The following is a 25,778-nucleotide window of genomic DNA, read 5'->3' on the forward strand; positions in this document are numbered from 1 at the left end:
GTACCACTGCACTGAGCATGCTCACATCACAGGGTGTTGTGTTTATCAGCTGAAGAGTTGATCTGTGATGTGTCAGACTGATTGGGGCCATTTGATTGGATGGGAGCCTGTAACTGTCGGGGTGATCTGTGAACTAGAGCCTGTGACATCCAGTCAAATTCACAGCAGGGGGGAGGCTGTGTCTGCTGTGAGCGAGTGAAGCCTCAGGATTATAATCATGTGTTCATTTTTTCCTTTATTATTTTGTGTCAGTGTGCACTACCCATTCATCTGAACCAGAGTCAGAGTGACGTGATTTACACTTTGTCAGGAGTCGGACAACAAACAGTAACAACCAGAGTTTGAGGAGTTTGTAGTTTGTAAAGCACCTCCTTCTCTCCATGGCTATAAATACCAGCAGCAGCAGCTCTCCAGTTTCACTTTACCTGAAACACTGAGGATGCTGCCACAGTGAGTACTGCTCAGATCTGCTCTTCACACCACTTACCAACACTTTATTATACAGATTAATTTATTTCACGGCAAATAGTCATCAACTACAAATACTAGCTCTGTGGTTTTATTTTACAAAATTATATATATGTATGTATACATATATATATATATATATATATATATATATATATATATATATATATATATATATATATATATATATATAAACCTAACCCTATATATACAAAACAGAAATCTTGCTGTTATACTCTTTACCTGTATATATAACAGTGGTACTTTAGTAATACTCAGTAACTGTGTGTGTACATAACACTCGTATTGCAGTAATACTCTGTATTTGTGTATGTACAATTAACACTGCAGTAATACAGTAATACTCAGTTCCTGTATTTATTTATTTATTAGTTGTACTGCAGTGATATATTCTGTATATAAATAGCAGTAGTGAAATGTGTATATATAGCAGTGCTCGTTCATATTGCAGTAATATTGCAGTAGTAGTACCTGTGTATCCTTTGAATGTTTTTCATGTATAAAATGAAACTTTCATCATATTTATAAATATATATTGTGAATGTTTGACGTCATAGACGACTGGAGCTGTGTTACCTGGTTCTTCGCTCAGAGCGTGTAGAGTCTGTCTTTGAGGCGAAGGCCCCTGACATGTTTGTGGCTCTGTTCTTGTTGTTGTTGTTGTTGTTGTTGTTGTTGTTGTTGTTGTTGTTGTTGTTTGTGACTGTTTGTTGCTGGTTGTTTGGTATTGACGAGTGCTGATCTGTGCTGTGATTGGTTCTTGCAGAAAGCTGTGGATCGTGTGGACTGTGGTTTTTCTGGCAGTGATGGTCTCTCCAGCCCCAGTGGAGGGTAAAAATTCTACAATAACTTTATTGTCCATCACAAGTGTTCAGGTCCAGGTTTTGGGTTCAGGTTTGGGGCTTTGAGGTCAGGGTTTTTGGGTTATGGTTTAGAGATCAGAGTTAGGTTCTTGGTTTTTAGTTCAGAGCCTCAAAATTGGGGTTTTGAGGTCAGGATGATGGGATCAGGGTTTAAGGTTTTTTTTTCTTCTTTTATTTTTTATTGGGGGTATTTTTATGGTCAGGGGTTTTGGGGTTAAGGGTTTTGGGGTCATGGTTTTGGGGTCATGGTTTTGGGGTTTGGTATGAAAATCTGAGTTTATGCTGTGATTCCAGAGAAGGAGCAGGAGGAGCTGGAGGTGGAGGCCATAGAGGGAGGAGAAGGAGAGCTGTCTGAGGAGGAGGAGGGTAAGACACCTGCCCTTATTGTGAAGGACAGTACGCCTGCTGCTTTTATTGTGAAAGGATTACTTCAGCATAGCAGCTGCTCTTATTGTGAAAGGATAAAGCGAGTATACCACAGATGGATCGACTGAAAGTGAAACTAAATGAAAAAAGTTGGAGAACAGATGAAATAAACTTGTTTCCCTTCGTGGGGATTCAGAGGGAAACGATGGACGTGGATAAAATGATTCATTTGTATCAAACTGTGACTAAAGAGGAAGTGGGAGTTTGTGAAGCAGTCGATAAATGTTTGATCAGTTCATCAGAGCTGTCTCTGAGGGTGACAGGTGTAAAGAACAGGTGATGGGCCTGCTAATGAAAGCAGATAAACTCGTTATTAACACGTCATCACTGAGACTGACAGGCTCTGCCTGCGTCCTGAGGTTAAAGATTTAATCTGCTCATTAAAACAGCCTGACTCAGAAGAATTTCTCTTCCTTTCCAGATGATGATGACTCCAAGAGTCAGGATAAAAATGATGAGGGTGAGAGACTAAATTACTCTGTGACCTTTGACCTTATTTCTAAACCTGCATAAACAAAACCTGCAATAATTTAAGAAGCAATCAATTTACTAAAACACATCTAAGGTAAATTAATTTCCATCTGTTACACTTCTGAGTTTTTACGGATTAGTAAGTTGATCAATCTTTGTTCCACTCTGCAAAATTACACTAATGTCTCATTAACTCTGAAACCACTTACTGTAAAACCACATCTGAAAAAACACATCATGTTAAAATTCTGCACAGTCATGTTTAAATTCTGCACAGTCATGTTTAAATTCTGCACAGTCATGATTAAACTCTGCACAGTCATGTTTAAATTCTGCACAGTCATGTTTAAATTCTGCACAGTCATGATTAAACTCTGCACAGTCATGTTTAAATTCTGCACAGTCATGTTTAAATTCTGCACAGTCATGATTAAACTCTGCACAGTCATGTTTAAATTCTGCACAGTCATGTTTAAATTCTGCACAGTCATGATTAAACTCTGCACAGTCATGTTTAAATTCTGCACAGTCATGTTTAAATTCTGCACAGTCATGATTAAACTCTGCACAGTCATGTTTACTTTCTGCACAGTCATGTTTAAATTCTGCACAGTCATGTTTAAATGTCTTCGTATATTTTAACACTGCACAGTCATGTTTTGGTGCTGATATTTAGGACTGACCCCCCCTAACCCTAACCCCTTACTACCCCCCCCCCCCCCCTCTCCTGGTAGCAGGTGTCGCTGTGCAGCAGGACACTTCCACGGCACTCGTGCCTGCAGGCTCAGGTGAGTCAGCCTTTATCATGCACCTGTCCTGAAGTTTTGTTTCCTTTAAAGCCTTAGATTTAATCCAGATTAATCCAGATTAATCCAGATTAATCCAGACCAGGATTTAAGTGATTAGGTTTCTCCACCACTCGGTTACGCTGGCTAAAGGGCTCGTACCACGGCACTACCTGCTGGGTCCACCACCAAACTGACAGCCACAGTTTTTTTTATTATTATTAATTTAATTTTAGTTACAAAGCGTAAGACACGTAACAGTTCATATCCAATCACACTGGGTACATGAAGCCTAACCCACAGCATCCACAGTTTTTTTAATTATTATTAATTTAATTTTAGTTACAAAGCGTAAGACACATAACAGTTCATATTCAATCACACTGGGTACATGAAGCCTAACCCACAGCATCCACAGTTTTTTTTATTATTATTAATTTAATTTTAGTTACAAAGCGTAAGACACGTAACAGTTCATATTCAATCACACTGGGTACATGAAGCCTAACCCTGGCATCCACAGTTTTTTTTATTATTATTAATTTAATTTTAGTTACAAAGCGTAAGACACATAACAGTTCATATTCAATCACACTGTGTACATGAAGCCTAACCCTGGCATCCACAGTTGGGACAGAAAACGTTGGCTGACAGGTCAAAACAGAGTTTTTGAGAAAGGTCCCCCGTTAATGTGGTGCTGCTCAAAACCAGCTGTGAGTCTTCCTCTGTGAGCGCTGCCGGGTTAAAACCTGCACCTCCAAACCAGAAACAGTGGTCCCCCAGAGCATCATCATCATCATCATCATCATCATCATCATCATCATCATCATCATCAACCTTTAGTCAAATATCCTGACAAATGAGTGAGCGTGACCCTCATTTACAACGCTGCCGAGAGTGCTCACAAATTCACAGACGGCAGGAAACATTTACTGTGGCGACCACTAGAGGGAGCCAAAACAAGAAAACGATGAAACAAATGGAAAATGAGGCATGATCCAAAAGAGAATCAGGTCCCAGGACCACAAAGAGATCCATGACCCAAAAACAGAGGAGATTCCTTCAGTTATTTTAAGGGAAAAGGGAATTTTTAGTTTTTGACCGTGAAATCTTTCTGACCTTTTTTTCAAATTAAAGAAACTCATTGATCAAAAAAAGCTTGTGTTGTCTTTCAGCTTTCAGCATTCATTCAGCAGGAGGAGGACTGGGTGATGGAACAGCAGGAGGTTCAGCAGGAGGAGGACTGGGTGATGGAACAGCAGGAGGTCCTGCAGGAGTAGGGCCGGGTGATGGAACAGCAGGAGGTTCAGCAGGAGGAGGACTGGGTGATGGAACAGCAGGAGGTTCAGCAGGAGGAGGACTGGGTGATGGAACAGCAGGAGGTTCAGCAGGAGGAGGACTGGGTGATGGAACAGCAGGAGGTCCTGCAGGAGGAGGACTAAATGATGGAACAGCAGGAGGTTCAGCAGGAGGAGGACTGGGTGATGGAACAGCAGGAGGTTCAGCAGGAGGAGGACTAAATGATGGAACAGCAGGAGGTTCAGCAGGTAGATGAAACAGCATGGAAACGTGTGTGTGTGTGTGTGTGTGTGTGTGTGTGTGTGTGTGTGTGTGTGGGTGGGTGTGTGTGGCCAGGGCCTTTAACAAATGGTGGATAGCTGGAAATTAAACAGACCCAATGCCAAAAAAGTAAAGATGTTGTATAAAATGTAGATCTGATCAGAGTAGAATCTAAATCTCATGAACATATTTGAACTGAAACACTGTCGACGTGTCAGATGTTGAAATCAGGAAATTTAACTTTTTCCTCTGAGATGACTAAAAGCTGGTGATGAACTTGAAGACATTAATACCTCTCACTGAAGCTAGAGCAGAGGCAGCAAAAGACTGAAAAAAGTAATTAGTTCTTATAAGGAGCAGCTGGGGGAGCATTTTGAAGCTTTTTGAAACCAAAGAGGACAAAAGCGGCTCCAGGTCAGAAAGATGACGGTGTCAGGAAAACATCTTGGAGAAGCACAGTCTCCCAAGAGAAAGATGGGCAGAGACTCACTGGTCTGCGGAAAACTGCATCAGAAATGTATGAAACCACTTCAGAAAAATGTTCCACAGCAGAAAGTTTTAAAAAGCTTGAACATCCTGACATCTTAGGTTTATAATGTCATCAAACAATTATAAAAACCTGAAGAACCTCTGCATGGGCTCAGCATCATTACCACAAGAACACCGTGCCATCAGCAAGTACACATTACAGTTCTCTCAGGTAAAGGAGAAGCCATTTTTGAACCCAACCCAGAAGTGCACCATCCTCTCCAGACCTGGATGGGAGGTTGAGAACTGTGGTCAGATGGATCTGGGTTTTGGACTTTCAGAGACTTTGGTAAAAGAAGAAGGGATGCTGAACAGAGGTAAACATGGCCCCACAAAGACTTTTAGGGGAGGTGCTGCTGCCATCAAACTCAGAAAGACATGCTTCTTTTCTGATCCCTTTGTAGTTTCATAGTTGAACATCTGATTTGTTGTCTGTGTGCATCTGTACAATAGGAGTTTATATTTAAGATCAGTGAATTCTGTTCTTTTTTTAATTTTACACAGCTTCTCAACTTTTTTTTGGTTCAGGGCCAGTCTATGACCGTCTACATGAACATAACGTGTTTATAATCACCTGCTCTCATTTCCTGCAGGTGCTGAAAGTGTCGATTCAAGTACTTACAGTAGGTATCAGTCAAAATCTAAGAAGCACACAACACACACACACACACACACACACACACACACACACTGACAGAGAGAAGAATAAACAACAAATACAGGAATTGTTTTTGGTGTGTGTGTGACAGGTAACGGACAGAAGTTGCTGAATGGGGGAGCAGGAGGTGGAGCTGACAGTAAAACAGGTGAGCTGTCTACACAATCCCATCAACTAAATCTACCCCTTTAACTCCATGAAAACTATCAACACAACCCACTTCATCAACTGACACAACCCCATCAACACAAGAGTCCATCAGTATCAACCCCATCAACAACATGAGTCCATCAATATCAACCCATCAACAACATGAGTCCATCAATATCAACCCATCAACAACATTAGTCCATCAATATCAACCCAATCAACAACATTAGTCCATCAATATCAACCCAATCAACAACATTAGTCCATCAATATCAACCCCATCAACAACATTAGTCCATCAATATCAACCCCATCAACAACATGAGTCCATCAATATCAACCCCATCAACAACATGAGTCCATCAGTATCAACCCATCAGTATCAACCCCATCAACACAAGAGTCCATCAGTATCAACCCCATCAACACAAGAGTCCATCAGTATCAACCCCATCAACAACATGAGTCCATCAGTATCAACCCATCAATATCAACCCCATCAACACAAGAGTCCATCAATATCAACCCATCAACAACATTAGTCCATCAATATCAACCCATCAACAACATGAGTCCATCAATATCAACCCCATCAACAACATGAGTCCATCAATATCAACCCATCAACAACATTAGTCCATCAATATCAACCCCATCAACAACATGAGCCCATCAATATCAACCCATCAACAACATGAGTCCATCAATATCAACCCCATCAACAACATGAGTCCATCAATATCAACCCATCAACAACATTAGTCCATCAATATCAACCCATCAACAACATGAGTCCATCAATATCAACCCATCAACAACATTAGTCCATCAATATCAACCCAATCAACAACATTAGTCCATCAATATCAACCCATCAACAACATGAGTCCATCAATATCAACCCATCAACAACATTAGTCCATCAATATCAACCCCATCAACAACATTAGTCCATCAATATCAACCCAATCAACAACATTAGTCCATCAATATCAACCCATCAACAACATGAGTCCATCAATATCAACCCATCAACAACATTAGTCCATCAATATCAACCCATCAATATCAACCCCATCAACACAAGAGTCCATCAATATCAACCCCATCAACAACATGAGTCCATCAATATCAACCCCATCAACAACATTAGTCCATCAATATCAACCCATAAACAACATGAGTCCATCAATATCAACCCATCAACAACATGAGTCCATCAATATCAACCCATCAATATCAACCCCATCAACACAAGAGTCCATCAATATCAACCCCATCAACAACATGAGTCCATCAATATCAACCCCATCAACAACATGAGTCCATCAATATCAACCCATCAACAACATGAGTCCATCAATATCAACCCCATCAACACAAGAGTCCATCAATATCAACCCCATCAACAACATGAGTCCATCAATATCAACCCATCAACAACATGAGTCCATCAATATCAACCCCATCAACAACATGAGTCCATCAATATCAACCCATCAACAACATGAGTCCATCAATATCAACCCATCAACAACATGGCCTCTAATTTGGTAGACCATGCACAGTTGCAGGTGCACCTGCCCTGCGCTGGCCCTTGCTGCAAGGAGCAGGAGTGACCAGCGCACTTTTCAAGTCTCCTGCAGTGCAAAGAGAGGTACAGTCAAGGCGCAGAGGAGCGCAGAGGTGTGCGTCCACGCCTTCTTCTGCACAAATGGCAGAGAGGGAGGAGAAAAGCTGTGAGTGGGTTTAACACAGCCGAGCGCTGTTTTCACCAATCAAATGAGCGCCTCTCCTCGTCTTTAAATGCCCTGCTGCCGAGGCGCAGCGTCTGATTGGTCTGAGTGATCCCCAGCACTGTGTAAGGTATGCTGGATAGACCCGATAGCGGAGACGGTCAGAGCCGCTGTCCCTCCAGCAGGTCAATGGACAGCGGGGCATATCGGAGGACACGACGCGTGTCACCGTGTGGGCCAGCTCCCAGGACAGATTTAATCTGTTCCTTTGTCATCAATAGGAGAACAAAATGAAGAGACAGTTACACAGCTGGCTTATCCATTCAGAATACTTTTGATCCACCTGCACTCCTGGTTTGTCATCGCCAAGCAGAGCCTTTGGTGATATACTGTATACTCTCCCAGTGTCTCCACCTCATCCTCCTTACAACAATGTACTCCATCTTTTTAGATCAGGTTAAAAATAAAGACTAAAACAGAGAAATATGGGAAATCACGGGTAAATCCTGATTGACATACATTTATTTTGTCTCTTTTTTTCTTCGTCTTTTCTCTCCCTCTTTTCTTTGAATGAAATGAAATGAGAGAAGCAGATATTTACTCAGTATCAGATGTTAAGGCTGTTTATTGATTAATTGTAAGATGTGCATCAAACTTCCAGCTGCCGTCAGGTTAACTTTCCATTATGACAAACGGCTTTAATCTGACATCAGATGTGACGGGACAGTTAATATAGATATAAATGTATATGCTGGTTCAGACAGTTACATTAAACAGTGATCACTGTGATTGTTTACTTAATTAAAATGTGCCTGACACTCTGGAAACCTGCCTCTGAGGCTTTGTTGACATGTGCACACATGTGCGCCTGTCACCAAATTACAGCTACGTTGGGTGCACTCCGCTTTGCGCTGAGACTAGACCAGGTTGGAGCTGGCGAGCTTTCACAGACTTTTTTGGCACCAAATTGTCACTGCGCCAACATGAATCTGCTGACACCTCCCCCAGGCGCGCCGTCAACTCCCCCTGGCGCGCGTTCACACCCATCTTTGTGAAGACGGTCTACCAAATTGTCAAATTGGCAGCGCACAGTGGTGCGCTGCACAAAATTAGCACAGGTGCAGGGTGCGCCAGGCTTGCGCCCCCGGCACTGCGCCACAAATTTAGAGCCCCATGAGTCCAATTAATATCCACCGATCAACAACATGAGTCCCATCAATATTAACCCATCAACACAACCCCCACAGCACTGTAAGTCTAATTAGCCCGTTAATAATAATAATAATAATAATAATAATAATAATACATTTTATTTGCAGAGCACTTTTCATCAAAGTGATCTCAAAGTGCGTCCATTCAAACCTCATTTACATTATTAGGCCAACCAACAGCATTAGCCCAACCATCACCAACAGTCTCATCAGAACCATTTGTCCCATCAACAAAATCAGTCTCATCAATCCCCAACGACAACTTAGTCCCATCAACCACAGCGCAGTCAATCAATCCGTACCTCAACATCAGCATATCTACAGCAGCAGCTCCTCCACCCACTCCACCCACTCCACCAACTCATCTCCATTTAGAACATCAGCATATCTACAGCAGCAGCTCCTCCACCCACTCCACCCACTCCACCAACTCATCTCCATTTACAACATCAGCATATCTACAGCAGCAGCCCCTCCACCCACTCCACCCACTCCACCAACTCATCTCCATTTACAACATCAGCATATCTACAGCAGCAGCTCCTCCACCCACTCCACCAACTCATCTCCATTTACAACATCAGCATATCTACAGCAGCAGCCCCTCCACCCACTCCACCAACTCATCTCAATTTACACCATCAGCATATCTACAGCAGCAGCCCCTCCACCCACTCCACCAACTCATCTCCATTTACACCATCAGCATATCTACAGCAGCAGCTCCTCCACCCACTCCACCAATTCATCTCCATTTACAACATCAGCTGTTTCAACTTCATCAACCTTTTAACCCCCAACAATACCATTCACCCTTTAATTATCTCTTCCATTACTCAGTCCTTTCTCTTCTTACATGTATCTGTCAGGTGTGCTGGGTTTATTTGGGGGTGGAGTTTCTCACCTGGACTATACAGGTGAGTGTCCAGGTGAGGTCTGTCAGCTGTTTTACATGTTTGTGCTTTTTTAAACCATTGAGACTAATGTTAAACATGAACCCATCGTCACGTTTAAAAAGGTGCAGTTTTGAACTGTTGTTTTTAATTTATAAACCTTGTTGAGTCGTATCTCCGGCTTGAGGCTTTGGCCTTATCCTGCTCCAAAGTATTTATCCTGCTCCAAAGTATTTATCCTGCTCCAATATATTTATCCTGCTCCAAAGTATTTATCCTGCTCCAAAGTATTTATCCTGCTCCAATATATTTATCCTGCTCCAATGTATTTATCCTGCTCCAATGTATTTTACTAACCTGATTTAACTGAACTGATCGGATTTTATGTAGTTGTTGTTTTTTCTAAGATGTGTTCATGTCCTAAGACTCCTCTGTTCAGGAAACACTGAGGCCCTTGATCTGAGCCTTCTCCTCTTTGTCCTCAGGGTCAGACCCCGGTCTCAGACCCAGGTCTCAGACCCAGGTCTCAGACCCAGGTCTCAGACCCAGGTCTCAGACCCAGGTCTTACTCAGTATTAAGCACTGATCTTTGAAAGTTGTTCAGGGCTGAACTCTTTTGTTGCTGTGATGAACCGGGTTATGGCTTCATTATTCCACATGGGGGAAAAACATCCTCTTGCTCTTGAAGGCAGCACCTGCAGCCAAATAACTTCAATCCTTTGTGGCACTAACGAAGGTTTTCCTTCAGTCTGAATTCTTGCTCGTGTTGTACGTCACATTGGACTAAAGCGTCTGATAAATCAAACTGGAGAACTGTAGTTAACAGAACAAAATTTCTCCTTCAGGAAGTTTCGACTCTTCAGGTCATGACTTCCTGCTGAGCCTGATGAGTGAGTTTATACCTTCTTTCTGTGAGCTTTAGTGTCTCCTTCTTTATCTCCTCTCCTCTCTTATTCCTTTCTCCCTCTCCTTCCTGTCTCCTTACTCTCTCCTTCCTGTCTCCTTCCTGTCTCCTTGCCTCCCTCCTCTTCCTCTCTTTTCTTCTCTCCTTTTCTCCTCCCTTCCTGTCTCCTTAACTCTCTCCGTTTTGTTACTTTTAACCTTTCTTTCAGTCTCCTCTTTTCGCTCCTCTCTGTTTATTTTCCTGTCTTCTTCCCTTGCTTCCTCCCCCTTCCTGTCTCTTTCCCTCTCTCCTTCCTCTCTCCTATCCTACCAGATGCTGATGATGTCATGACTTTGCTTTTTGAAGTTTTTGGAGTGATGACATCATTGACTTGCTCTGAAAACAGCTTTTTGTTTTCCAGGTGGAGGTGATCCGTTTGGACCAGGTGTTTACCTCAACATCCCAGGTGTGATTTAGACTTTGCGTGTTCTCATGTGACTGATACTACAGGTGAATATTAAAGCCCATTCATACCTGTGAGATCACCTGGTGGATCTTTTAAACCAATGGCAGTGCCAGGGGTAATTATCATGTGTGATCAGGGAAGACCAGGTTTGATGAAGACAGGTGTGATCAGGTGAAAGCAGCTCAGGTGTGTTCAGATAGTACACTGAGTCCCACAGAAGCTGAACAGGTGAGTAACTTTGAAATATTTTTTCTATTTTTCAGGTTCCTTGACTCCTCCCACTCAGCTGGACTCTACAGGTGTGCTGATTTCTTTGTTGAGAGTTTTTACTTTCAGCAGGTGAATCCTCTTCACATGAGCCAGATGTCATTGAAATGTTAAAATTTATTTTTTAACCTGAGCTGTCTGACAGCGCCCCCAGGTGGTTGTTTTATGACTTCACTAATCTAATTAGAAGTTAAAGGTGTTTTCAGGTGGCTTCAGTCAGACTCAGTTATTGTGTTTCAGCTGTTGGCGAAGGTGTGACACCTGCTCAGTCCGCACACCTGAACAGTGGCTCTGGTCCGGATTCACCGGCAGGTAATGAGCGCAGTGAGCATGAACACAGGTGTATGTCTTACTGTGTCTGGATGGATGACGGAGATGTGACAGATATTTTTGGATAAACAAAGAAATTGAATGACCGTGTTTGATAAACATTTTTATCAGCTTTAAATTCTCCATCTTCAAAATGCTAAAGACAGCTCAGGTTTATAAACTACAATGAATTGATTTCACTCTTAGGCCATCATTGTTGTTTGGTTGTAATGCATTCTGGGTAATGACGTCAAACGGTGGACGCCTCTGTATTGTCACTTATAATAGACCATTGTCTCTGTGATCTTGTCGCCATCTAGTGGGTCTTTTACGCAAAGTCTTCCCTTTAGCCTTCTTAATGTGAGACTGAAACAAGCTGTGTCCCTGAGTTGGGAGCAGACAGAGACGGATCCTGAAAAACACCGGGAGTTGATGAGTTGATGAGTTGCCATTGCTGCGGTAGAAAAGCCCAATAACTAGCGTAGCTTTGAAAGAGAGCGGCCGGTAGAATCAACAGAAACTGAAGTATTTTGTTTTATCACTGGAGAAACTATGACATGACGAACCGCCAGGACATGGCGTTACTATACTACAGCACTACTGTACTTCCCATCGTAGTTATAGATCTATGTACGCAGCACATGGCTGATTGGATATTCATGAGATAGACAGGAAGTAGGAACTGAGCGTGCTCAAAGTAATTCAGGCTTACAGCAGTGGAGACCTTACTTCATCTGATGAAGAGAAAAACAGCTAAAAGACTTTCAGCAAACGGAGGACAACACTTAACTTTTACTGAACCATAGGATCCATTGTTCTCTCTACGGAAAGGCTAAGGCGTGATGGCTCGGTATTCAAGTCTACGGTGAACAGTAAGGACCAAAATCATCAGTGGGTGAGGGTTGGGTTATTTCATTGAAAATGCACAGTGTTTGTTGGTGTTGAGAGTGGAAGAATGTGGCTGTGAACTGCTAATGAAAGCTAATAGGCTATGGGCTAACTGGGAGTTTAATGGAGACACTGGGTGATAATGTGTGAAATGCATCAAAAGGCAAACAAGAAGCAGCGAGCCACACTTTATGATCTTTTCTATCCAACTTGACAGAAAACAGGTGGAATTGTGACTTTTCTTCATGTGTAATCTGAGTTAAACCGTTGGCTGTGAAAACAGGATCGTCAGCTCTGGCTCAGGTCGGGTTTAGGTTTTAATTTTTCTGGATTCAGGAGGAGTTTTGTGCTGAAATATGTGGCTCAAGCCTTGCTGTAGTGAGACGTGATACCTGATCAGTGTTTGTGTTTTTGGCTGTTTTGTTGCTGTTCTGTGCTGATTATTGTTTTTTCTTTTAAGTTAACAGAGGGGTCTGAAAAGTGAATAAATGTAACCACAAAATTGCTTTAATTGGCAACACTGGCTGTATCTCATGAACCTTTTTACGTCATAACCTCAAAATGCACCACGCTGGCAACAGATGGAAACCTCTGTACATCTAAACAGTCGAGAGGGTAAAACCTTTTTGAGGTTATTGGGAAATTTCACCAGTGTATTTACATAGAGTAGGGAAATAGTAACTTATTAAGGCCAATAAGTGCAAATACTTAGAGTACCCTCTAAAACTGATCAACCACGGTCAGTGAAGCTAGTTGTTTTTGTTAGTTGTTGGGTTTTTTCGGTGGTTGTTGTTGTTTGTTTGTTTGTCTGTCTGTTTGTTTTATTATGGTTTTGATGTGGATGCAGCTCATGGTTATGACATCAGCGTTGACCAGTCAGGACCAGAACACACCTCTCTGAGCTCAGAACCTGAACAATCGTTGACCAGTTCTGTTTCAGGCTCAACCCACTCAGCAGCACAGGATGGTCAGAAGATAAAGACTTTTATTTTGAAATCCCCAAATTAAGCTGCATGTGATGAATCTAAGGTCAGCTTCAACTTCCTGTTTGTCTCCTTCAGGTTCACTGTCTTCATCCATACACGGGGAACCTGACAGACAGCAGACAGGTAAACATCCTGTGTATGCCTGCACAGGTGGAGCATTAGCTGTGTTAGCATCAAAGAAACTTTATCCTCACACAACAGCAAAGCTACTGCTAACGGCTAGCTAGCTCGACAGCATCAGCCAATCTCTTCCACAAACATTAACTCTGCTCTGTGTGCTCTGTCTGCTCTGTTTGCTCTGTTTGCTCTGTCTGCTCTGTTTGCTCTGTCTGCTCTGTGTGCTCTGTCTGCTCTGTGTGCTCTGTGTGCTCTGTGTGCTCTGTTTGCTCTGTCTGCTCTGTCTGCTCTGTTTGCTCTGTCTGCTCTGTTTGCTCTGTTTGCTCTATTTGCTCTGTTTGCTTTGTCTGCTCTGTCTGCTCTGTCTGCTCTGTCTGCTCTGTGTGCTCTGTCTGCTCTGTTTGCTCTGTTTGCTCTGTGTGCTCTGTTTGCTCTGTCTGCTCTGTCTGCTCTGTTTGCTCTGTCTGCTCTGTTTGCTCTGTTTGCTCTGTGTGCTCTGTCTGCTCTGTCTGCTCTGTCTGCTCTGTTTGCTCTGTCTGCTCTGTTTGCTCTGTTTGCTCTATTTGCTCTGTTTGCTTTGTCTGCTCTGTCTGCTCTGTCTGCTCTGTCTGCTCTGTCTGCTCTGTGTGCTCTGTCTGCTCTGTTTGCTCTGTTTGCTCTGTCTGCTCTGTCTGCTCTGTTTGCTCTGTCTGCTCTGTCTGCTCTGTTTGCTCTGTCTGCTCTGTTTGCTCTGTTTGCTCTATTTGCTCTGTTTGCTTTGTCTGCTCTGTTTGCTCTGTCTGCTCTGTTTGCTCTGTCTGCTCTGTCTGCTCTGTCTGCTCTGTTTGCTTTGTCTGCTCTGTCTGCTCTGTTTGCTCTGTTTGCTCTGTCTGCTCTGTCTGCTCTGTTTGCTTTGTCTGCTCTGTTTGCTTTGTCTGCTCTGTGCTCTGTTTGCTCTGTCTGCTCTGTTTGCTCTGTCTGCTCTGTCTGCTCTGTCTGCTTTGTCTGCTCTGTCTGCTTTGTCTGCTCTGTGTGCTCTGTTTGCTCTGTGTGCTCTGTTTGCTCTGTCTGCTCTGTTTGCTCTGTTTGCTCTGTGTGCTCTGTTTGCTCTGTCTGCTCTGTTTGCTCTGTCTGCTCTGTTTGCTCTGTGTGCTCTGTTTGCTCTGTCTGCTCTGTCTGCTCTGTCTGCTTTGTCTGCTCTGTCTGCTTTGTCTGCTCTGTGTGCTCTGTTTGCTCTGTTTGCTCTGTTTGCTCTGTTTGCTCTGTTTGCTCTGTGTGCTCTGTTTGCTCTGTCTGCTCTGTTTGCTCTGTTTGCTTTGTCTGCTCTGTGCTCTGTCTGCTCTGTTTGCTCTGTCTGCTCTGTCTGCTCTGTCTGCTTTGTCTGCTCTGTCTGCTCTGTCTGCTTTGTCTGCTCTGTGTGCTCTGTTTGCTCTGTGTGCTCTGTCTGCTCTGTCTGCTCTGTCTGCTCTGTCTGCTCTGTCTGCTCTGTCTGCTTTGTCTGCTTTGTCTGCTCTGTTTCAGGTGATTCTCCTGATGTTAACGGTAAGAACTGGTTCTGGTTACTGCTTTGCTGACCTCGGGTGACCTCGGGTGACCTCGGGTGACCTCAGGTGACCTCAGGTGAATTTCAAAGCAGAAGTATTGATCACTGATTGGGAGTAACTCACTGTGTGTTCTCAGGTAACGGCCGACAGACTCTACTGACAGAAGCACAGGGAGGTAAACACTGACCTGCACACACACACACACACACACACACACACACACACACACACACACACACACACACACACACACACAAACACACACACACACAAACACACAGACACACGCACACACCACACACACACACAAATACACATACACACACACACACACACACACACACACACACACACCTTCTAGCCTCTGATTGAGGTGTTAACAGGTGATGTATTGATATTAGCAGGTGAAACGGTGACCAGTCTTCTTAATGATCCCACAGGTAAGGGGGAGGGGCTTAAGCCTCGTTTCCACCAAGCGGTCTGGTTTGGATCAGTGTGGTTTGGATCAGTCCAGTCTGGTACGTGTTGGATCAGTGAAGTCTGATCCTGTTTGTGTTTCCACAGCCGACCATGACCTTCTTGTCAGGCGCCGTGTAAGCCAGGTGCTGATAGCCATGTCAGTGACATTGTAGAGTGATGCCATTGTAGAGTGACACCATAGCGGTGTGATGTCATAGCAGCGACACAGTGTACCCCGCTAATAAATCCAATGAAGAAGAAAAATGCCACACAGTAAAGAAAGAGCAGAGATGAAGACATCCAGCGTTTCGTCCTCTCTGTGATCGTCATGTGACTCTTTGTGACAAAGACCAACCAAACTTGGTTTCAGAGAAGTCTGTGAGTCACCAGGAGAAATACAGCAGCTGCTGTCACACAGGAAGTGACCATTCTTTCAGCCAATCAGCAGACTGCAGAGTTTCTAGCTCCACCTCCTGGGGTCGTATCTGTTAAGTCTGGCACCCAAACAGAAGGAAACCAGGAAGCAAGACCGTACGGGTCGGTGATTCAGGGATTAGTCAAAGGAAACGCCACAGAATGCGTGCTGTACACAGACGAACTGAACTGAACTGGACTGAACTGAACTGGACTGAACTGAACTGAACTGAACTGAACTGAACTGAACTGAACTAGACTGAACTGGACTGAACTGAACTGGACTGAACTGGACTGAACTGAACTGGACTGAACTGAACTAGACTGAACTGGACTGAACTGAACTGGACTGAACTGAACTGACTGAACTGAACTGGACTGAACTGAACTGAACTGGACTGGACTGAACTGAACTGGACTGAACTGAACTGGACTGAACTGAACTGACCTGAACTGGACTGAACTGAACACAACTGAACTGAACTGGACTGGACTGAACTGAACTGAACTGAACTGAACTGAACTGGACTGGACTGAACTGAACTGGACTGAACTGAACTGAACTGAACTGATCTGAACTGAACTGAACTGAACTGAACTGAACTGAACTGAACTGAACTGAACTGAACTGGACTGGACTGAACTGAACTGAACTGACCTGAACTGAACTGATCTGAACTGATCTGAACTGAACTGAACTGAACTGAACTGGACCGCTCGGTGGAAATGGCGTTTTACTGATCAATCAATCAATGAGCTGACAGAACTGTTCACTGATGTGTCCTGACTCTCTCTAGCTCCAGGTGTACTCCATGATGTCACAGGTACGTCTTTCAGTTTAAACAGTCAGCATTTTTAAACTGAGGTGAACTCAACCTGAGGTCTCACCTGAGACTTTCTGACCTGTCACATGACCGCCCACAGAGTCACCTGTCTTCAGCTTTAAGAGCACCATGCAGACAGGTATGCTTCTCTGTCACCCGTCTCTCACCTGTCCCTCACCTGTCTGTCGCTTGCCTCACCTGCCTGTCTACATTTTCAGGTGATATCCCCCACTCAGACCTGGTAACCATGGTTACAGAATCCATAAACACAGGTGAGTCCTTGCAGCATGCTTGATGGACAGGTAAGGGTTTGAAGAGAAAAATTAAAGTTTAACCGTGTGTTTAAAGTTTCAGCTCCCCCAGCAGGAACTGCCATGGACTCCAGTGAGTACCTTTAATTCAAGCAGAGAAGAAGAATCCTCTTCCTCTTCTTCTTCCTCTTCCTCTTCCTCTTCCTCTTCCTCTTCTGTGGTCTGATCAGAGTGTTTCTCTTCAGGTTTTCATCCAGGAGTGACTGATAACACACAGACAGCAGGTAAGTTTTACAAGTGTTCAACACCTGGGGAGATCCACCAGGTACAGAACCAGTCCCACAACAAAACCATACCAGTGTAAGGGGATCTAAACCAGTCTGAGAAGATCTAAAACAGTCTGAGGATATCTAAACCAGTCTGAGGAGATCTAAACCTGTCTGAGGGGATCTAAACCAGTGTGAGGGGATCTAAACCAGTCTGAGGGGATCTAAACCCGTCTGAGGGGATCTAAACCAGTCTGAGGGGATCTAAACCAGTCTGAGGGGATCTAAACCAGTCTGAGGGGATCTAAAACAGTCTGAGGGGATCTAAACCAGTCTGAGGGGATCTAAACCTGTCTGAGAAGATCTAAAACAGTCTGAGGAGATCTAAACCCGTCTGAGGGGATCTAAAACAGTCTGAGGAGATCTAAACCCGTCTGAGGGGATCTAAACCAGTCTGAGGGGATCTAAACCAGTCTGAGGGGATCTAAACCAGTGTGAGGGGATCTAAACCCGTCTGAGGGGATCTAAACCAGTGTGAGGAGATCTAAACCCGTCTGAGGGGATCTAAACCCGTCTGAGGGGATCTAAACCAGTGTGAGGGGATCTAAACCCGTCTGAGGGGATCTAAACCCGTCTGAGGGGATCTAAACCTGTCTGAGGGGATCTAAACCAGTGTGAGGGGATCTAAACCAGTCTGAGGGGATCTAAACCCGTCTGAGGGGATCTACACCAGTGTGAGGGGATCTAAACCGGTGTGAGGGGATCTAAACCAGTCTGAGGGGATCTAAACCAGTGTGAGGGGATCTAAACCAGTGTGAGGGGATCTAAACCTGTGTGAGGAGATCTAAACCCGTCTGAGGGGATCTAAACCCGTCTGAGGGGATCTAAACCAGTGTGAGAAGATCTAAAACAGTCTGAGGAGATCTAAACCCGTCTGAGAAGATCTAAAACAGTCTGAGGGGATCCAAACCAGTCACATACAGACAAACTAAAGAACAGGAGCTGTCTTACTGTGGTCCATCTAACTAACAGTCTCTGACTGACTGTTTCTGATTGACTGTTTCTGACTGAATGATTCTGACTGAATGATTCTGACTGACTGTTTCTGATTGACTGTTTCTGACTGACAGTTTCTGACTGACTGTTTCTGACTGAATGATTCTGACTGACTGTTCCTGACTGCCTGTCTCTTACTGACTGTTTCTGAGTGACAGTTTCTGACTGCCTGTCTCTGACTGACTGTTTCTGACTGACTTTTTCTGACTGAATGATTCTGACTGACTGTTCCTGACTGACTGTTTTTGACTGACTGTTTCTGACTGACTGTTTCTGACTGAATGATTCTGATTGACTTTTTCTAAATGACTGTTTCTGACTGAATGTTTCTGACTGACTGTTTCTGACTGACTGTTTCTGACTGAATGTTTCTTACAGACTGTTTCTGGCTGACTGTTTCTGACTGACTGTCTCTGACTGACTGTCTCTGACTGACTGTTTCTTTTTTTTTTGATCAAGGTCTGTTTATTAAGAAAAAAGGATCATCACAATGTGAGAAAACAATCATTGAACATACATATTTTTTTGTTCAAACCCAAAACCCACCCTCAACCCCAGCCAGCCAGACAAAGTAATAATAATAATATATACATTTATACTGCAATGTCTTTTGCCTCTACGCCTTCAAAATAGGTAAGAAAAGGTTTCCAAATATCATAAAATTTTTGGACAGAACCTTTTAGTGTGTGTCTTATCTTTTCTAACTGAATGTAATACATTACGTCTCTGACCCAAAGCCCATACACAGGTGGGCATACATCCTTCCAATTCAACAAAATTCTCCTACGAGCCAAAAGTACACTAAAAGAAATTAAACTACCTTGTGCTTTTGATAAGCGATTATCCAAAGTCACTCCAAATATTGCAATGAACAGGCAAGGACTTAGGGAAAAACCACATATTTTAGAAAAAGTATCAAAGATATTTTTCCAAAAATTCTGCAATTTAGAACAGGTCCAGAACATATGTAATAACGAGGCTGGTTCTTGTCTACAGCGGTCACATGTAGGGTCAAAGTCGTCTCTGATCTTACTCAATCTAGTTTTTGACCAATGAAGTCGATGTACAACTTTAAATTGTATTATTGTATGCCTGAGACAAATGGATGAAGAAAAAATTCTGTCAATAATATTTTTCCAGGTCTCATCTGAAATCTGTACACTCAGATCTTCCTCCCATCTATATTTAAGTGTCTGCAGTGTAGACATCTTATACTTATTTAACAACCCATAGATAACACTTATCAGGCGCCTGACTGTGGGTTTGAGCTTGAAGATATCGTCCAGAAGCGATGGGGAGGGAGAAGATGGGAAGGAGTCCATGTTGGAGACGATGAAATGTCTAATTTGTAGGTACCTGAAAAAGTGAGATCCAGGAATATCATATTTAGTCCTCAGCTGCTCAAAAGAGCTGAAGACATTGTCATTGAAGAGCTCATACATTGATGTGATTCCCAAATCTGTCCAGATGCTAAAAGACTTATCAATCATTGATGGAGGAAACATACAATGGCTCTGGGGTGGTGCAAACAAGGATAATGCTGTCAATTTGAAGTGACTCTTGAACTGATTCCATAATTTTATTGAATGTATAACAAGAGGGTTTGAAGTAAAGTTGGAAATGGGTTTTTGCAAAGGTAACTTTGCACATAACAAAGATTTAAGTGTGACCTGTTTCACTGACAATTTTTCAAGGGTTGCCCATGATGGTAAATTATCATCCACTTGTACCCAGTAAAGTATTGCTTTTATATTGGATGCCCAGTAGTAAAATAAGAAGTTTGGGAGTGCCAAGCCTCCCGCGCTCCGGGGCCTTTGTAGTACACTTTGCTTTAGTCTCGGTGGTTTTTTGTTCCAGATGAAAGAGGAAATTTGACTGTTTATATTCTTAAAAAAAGATTTGGTTAGAAATATTGGAAGACATTGAAACAAATACAAAAATTTAGGAAAAATGTTCATTTTAATGATGTTAATTCTGCCACCAAGCGAAAGAGGCAGCAACTCCCATCTTCCAAGATCTTGTTTTAGCTTTGATAGTGACACCTGATAATTCGCTTTAAATAAATCTTTGTGATTTCGTGTAATCCATATGCCTAAGTATTTAAATTTATTGTAACTGAGTTTAAAAGGATCTAGAACAGTTGACGATTCCCCTATTACTCTACCAATGGGCATGGCTTCACTTTTTTCAAAATTTACCTTATATCCTGAAATTGCTCCAAACTCCTTAAGCAAATCTAAAATTTTTGGAAGACTATGTGAAGGATCTGCAATAAACAAAAGCATATCATCCGCATAAAGCGAGACTTTATGCTCAGTCTCTCCACGAAGAATCCCTTTGATGTCAGATCGCTGTCTTAAAGCAATTGCCAAGGGTTCAATCGCCAATGTAAAGAGGAGGGGTGACAAAGGACACCCTTGCCTCGTACCGCGCTGGAGCCGAAAATACTTAGATAAATTACTATTAGTTCGAACAGCCGCGACCGGCGAGGAGTATAACACTTTAATCCAGGAAATAAAGTTTGTCCCGAATCCAAACCGTCTAAGAGTGGCAAAAAGAAAATCCCATCTCACCCGATCAAACGCCTTTTCGGCATCAAGTGACACTACTACTTCAGCAGCATCTTTGTCAGATTGGTTATACATAATATTTAATACACGTCGAATATTGAAAAAAGAAAATCTGTTTTTAATAAAACCTGTTTGATCGGGTGAGATGATGGATGGCAAGACCCTTTCCAAGCGATGAGCCAGCAACTTAGCAAGAATCTTTGTGTCCACATTTAGTAGGGATATTGGGCGGTATGAGCTACAATTAAGACTGCTTCTATCTTTCTTAAGAATTAAAGAAATAACTGCTTGGCGCATTGTCGGTGGTACTGACTGACTGTTTCTGACTGACAGTTTGTGACAGCCTGTCTGTGACTGCTCGCTCTGACTGACTGTTCCTGACTGACTGTTTTTGACTGACTGTTTTTGACTGACTGTTTCTGACTGACTGTTTCTGACTGAATGTTTCTGGCTGACTGTTTCTTACTGAATGTTTCTGACTGACTGTTTCTGACTGACTGTCTCTGACTGACTGTCTCTGATTGACTGTTTCCGACTGACAGTTTCTGACGGACTGTCTCTGACAGAATGTCTCTGACTGACTGTTCTTGACTCACAGTTTGTGACAGCCTGTCTCTGACTGCCTGTCTCTGACTGACTGTCTCTGACTGACTGATTCTGACTGACAGTTTGTGACAGCCTGTCTCTGACTGCCTGTCTCTGACTGACTGTTTTTTACTGACTGTTTCTGACTGACTGTTTCTGATTGACTGTTTCTCACTGACAGTTTGTGACAGCCTGTCTCTGACTGCCTGTCTCTGACTGACTGTCTCTGACTGACTGTTTCTGACTGACTGTTTCTGACTGACAGTTTGTGACAGCCTGTCTCTGACTGACTGTTTCTCACTGACTGTTTCTGACTGACTGTTTCTGACTGACTGTCTCTGACTGACTGTTTCTGGCTGACTGTTTCTGACTGACTGTTTCTGACTGACAGTTTGTGACAGCCTGTCTCTGACTGACTGTTTCTTACTGACTGTCTCTGACTGACTGTCTCTGACTGACTGTTTCTGACTGACTGTTCCTGACTGACAGTTTCTGACTGACAGTTTGTGACAGCCTGTCTCTGACTGACTGTTTCTCACTGACTGTTTCTGACTGACTGTTTCTGATTGACTGATTCTGACTGACAGTTTGTGACAGCCTGTCTCTGACTGCCTGTCTCTGACTGACTGTTTCTTACTGACTGTGGCTTTGAGCCTGAAAACAACACATGTTGAAGTTCCATCTCTTCATGGTGTAAAGGTTTAGTCTGAACATCCAAATCGTTTCAGGAGAAAAGCAAAACAGGGTCTAACACTTTAACATGATTACTTAGTTATAATTGATCATCTCGGCTGGTTTAAACCTGTTCTAACCTAGACTAGTTCTCCTCCAGCACTTCAGCAGGTAGATCTGGATCCATGGTGGGTGGGTTTAGAGATCTCAAAGAGGTTGGTGATCACTGATCCAGAGTAACTGAGACCTTATGGGGTGTTCTTACTCAGAGAACCATACAGTAACCCCCTGGACTGTCCAGAGACCTACCTAGCTGGGTGGATTTCATGAATCGGGTTAAGGTCCAGGGTTCTGGTCTGCTCTGAGGAAGTGACAGCGTACCTGGTCCTGTTTGTGATGTTGATATGTGACCAGTGATCAGATGCTGAAGTCCTCTTCTTTCTCTTTTCCTGGTTCTGCTTGTTCTCTTCAGGTTCAGTCACTGAACAGTACCACCCATCTGGTCAGGGTCCTGAAGGTCTGTATCTCACACTCGGACCCCTTGGTTCTGTCTGAACACAAAGGTTCTCAGGCTTTAATCCACTGTATTCACAAATCCATTACACACACAATTACAACACATTCAACTAACCACAGAGTCCAAAAACCTTCAGGCCAGGATCAGGGCTCAGCAATGCAGCACCAAAAACTTTCTCTAATGTAGACCACATTACCCAGAACTGTTCCTCATGTAGACCACTTTACCTGGAACTGTTCCTCATGAAGACCACTTTACCTAGCAACTGTTCCTCATGTAGACCACTTTACCTAGCAACTGTTCCTCATGTAGACCACTTTACCTGGAACTGTTCCTCATGTAGACCACTTTACCTAGCAACTGTTCCTCATGTAGACCACTTTACCTGGAACTGTTCCTCATGTAGACCACTTCACCTGGAACTGTTCCTCATGTAAACCCCTTCACCTGGAACTGTTCCCCATGTAGACCACTTCACCTGGAACTGTTCCTCATGTAGACCACTTTACCTGGAACTGTTCCTCATGTAGACCACTTTACCTGGAACTGTTCCCCATGTAGACCACTTCACCTGGAACTGTTCCTCATGTAGACCACTTTACCTGGAACTGTTCCCCATGTAGACCACTTCACCTGGAACTGTTCCTCATGTAGACCAATTCACCTGGAACTGTTCCCCATGTAGACCACTTCACCTGAAACTGTTCCCCATGTAGACCACTTTACCTGGAACTGTTCCTCGTGTAGACCAATTCACCTGGAACTGTTCCCCATGTAGACCAATTCACCTGGAACTGTTCCTCATGTAGACCACTTCACCTTGAACTGTTCCTCATGTAGACCAATTCACCTGGAACTGTTCCCCATGTAGACCACTTCACCTGGAACTGTTCCTCATGTAGACCACTTCACCTTGAACTGTTCCCCATGTAGACCACTTTACCTGGAACTGTTCCTCATGTAGACCACTTTACCTGGAACTGTTCCTCGTGTAGACCACCTTTAGAGGATGTGAGTTAAGAAAAAGAAAAAGCACAAACTTTAGCGTTTCATTGAGTTTAAATTAAATTAATATGAAATTTGTCAATGATCTGGATATTTTTTGACATGAATTTAAATCGGTAACATTACCTTACGTTGATGTATTGTTTTGTCTTTTATATCATTGACTGAAGTACGCCATCTAGTGTCTGACAGTGGTTAAAGCCATGAAGCTGCAGAAACTTCCCTCTTCCTGTTTGAAAACATTCACCTGTTTGTCTTTGTCACAGAGTTTTCAGTGATGTTTTCAGACGGTTTCTGTGTTTCTGTGATGGAAGGTGAAACTCTGCTTTACTACCACAGTAATGTTTGCTCAGGTTAGCATTACTTTATCCAGCTGGTCTTTGGCCCGTTAGGAGCTGAAGAACAGGTCAAATGTTGGAACCTGGTGAAAGACTAATGCACATTTCTGTGTCTGTTCAGTTCTTGAGAAAAACTTAAAGCAGAAAATCCTGAATCAGAATTTATTTGGACCCAGTTCTCCATCCCTGTCCCCACCTGTACCTCAGTACTGAGTCCACCTCACTGCTGTATACCATGACTCTAACATTAAAACAATTGTTGAAAACATAGATCATTCCCCTAGCGAAGGTGCGCACCAGTTCATGTCGTGTGTCTGATGATGAGACTTTCAGACATTTTCATTTTCAGCGCAGCACCATCAAGAATGGGGTTAACCAAGGTCACCAAAACGTAGAAAAAACAGAAGAGTCTACTTAACGTAACTCTGGAGGCAACTTTTATTTAGACTTCTTCATGTGCTGATGTCACTTCCCTCTGACAGAGAGAGTCCACTGGGAGTGGAGGTCTGCAGCTGGACTGTCTCCAGGAAAAAACGTTTTCTTCTTTAAAGTGTGATAATTTGTCGTGTTACCTTCCTGCTGATTGACTGGTCACTGAACTCGTGTATTTGAGTTTCCAGATGCTTCTTTCCTCCGAGCCATCACTCTGTTTTATTCGGAGCTTTGTGGACATTAAAAGTTCCCTGTGTTCTGTTGATTTTCTTTACCATGGTCACCTTATGTTTGAAGAACGTGCTCTGACGTTCCTCAGGATGTTCTCTGGTTGCCTTTTAGGGAATTTAACTCTGAGTTTTCCATCTGTTTCAGGTGCAGAAAATGTGGAACTGGAGGATACCTGCTGACTTTCACATCAAGCCCCGAGTCCGATTCCTGCGCTACAGATTTCAGTGTACTGACCAATCAGCATGGCCCAGTAACTAGGCCCCGCCCACTGACATATTTTGTAATATTTAAATTTGTTGTTGATAGTCTGTTGTTTGTTTTAGGATCATATAGACTGAAATAAAGTTTTTATATTGAGAAACACTGTACTGACTCAGTTGCATCATACAGGATGTGACATCATCTGTCGGGATGAAAAAAGTAAATTTGTTTCTCTAATAAATGTTTTTTTTTCACTTTCACTTTGAACATCAAACTGAGCGTTTGTTTTTTGTCCTACATGAAAAACTGTGAGCACAGACACACATCAGAGGTCACCTGATCGTACCTGCGGCAGGTCACCTGATCGTACCTGCGGCAGGTCACCTGATCGTACCTGAGGCAGGTCACCTGATCGTACCTGCGGCAGGTCACCTGATCGTAGCTGCGGCAGGTCACCTGATCGTACCTGCGGCAGGTCACCTGATCGTACCTGCGGCAGGTCACCTGATCGTAGCTGCGGCAGGTCACCTGATCGTACCTGCGGCAGGTCACCTGATCGTACCTGAGGCAGGTCACCTGATTGTGAATGTTATATTATTCACTGTAATAAGTGGAGAAAAAGAAAACTCTACTTTGTTTCATAAAATTTTTTCTTCTTTCTCTGAAAAAACTTCTTGCGAGATGCTGGTTCGACATTTCCTTTGGAAAGTTTGGATTTGATTCATTTTTATTTCTCATTCCTGCTGTG

General features: G+C 43.2%; 1 protein-coding gene across 1 annotated transcript; it reads left to right on the plus strand.

Moving 5' to 3' along the window:
• The first annotated feature begins 378 nt into the window (after positions 1-378).
• LOC141802601 (uncharacterized) lies at positions 379-25,204 on the plus strand. The gene is made up of 25 exons (XM_074686156.1): positions 379-450; positions 1,256-1,320; positions 1,647-1,718; positions 2,200-2,238; positions 2,984-3,037; positions 4,210-4,581; positions 5,716-5,745; positions 5,872-5,928; positions 9,747-9,794; positions 10,616-10,660; positions 11,075-11,119; positions 11,383-11,418; positions 11,627-11,698; positions 13,431-13,550; positions 13,645-13,692; positions 15,187-15,207; positions 15,346-15,384; positions 15,611-15,649; positions 16,880-16,906; positions 17,007-17,045; positions 17,125-17,178; positions 17,255-17,290; positions 17,403-17,441; positions 22,779-22,823; positions 24,974-25,204. Exons 1-25 carry the CDS (start codon positions 440-442, stop codon positions 25,006-25,008), a joined length of 1,488 nt encoding a protein of 495 aa, XP_074542257.1. The 5' UTR covers positions 379-439; the 3' UTR covers positions 25,009-25,204.
• Positions 25,205-25,778: the final 574 nt, after the last annotated feature.

Source organism: Halichoeres trimaculatus, unplaced genomic scaffold (genome assembly GCF_033239565.1).
Source record: "Halichoeres trimaculatus isolate MK-OKI-2021-1 unplaced genomic scaffold, fHalTri1.1 fHalTri1_scaffold_14, whole genome shotgun sequence".
NCBI lineage: Eukaryota > Metazoa > Chordata > Actinopteri > Labriformes > Labridae > Halichoeres > Halichoeres trimaculatus.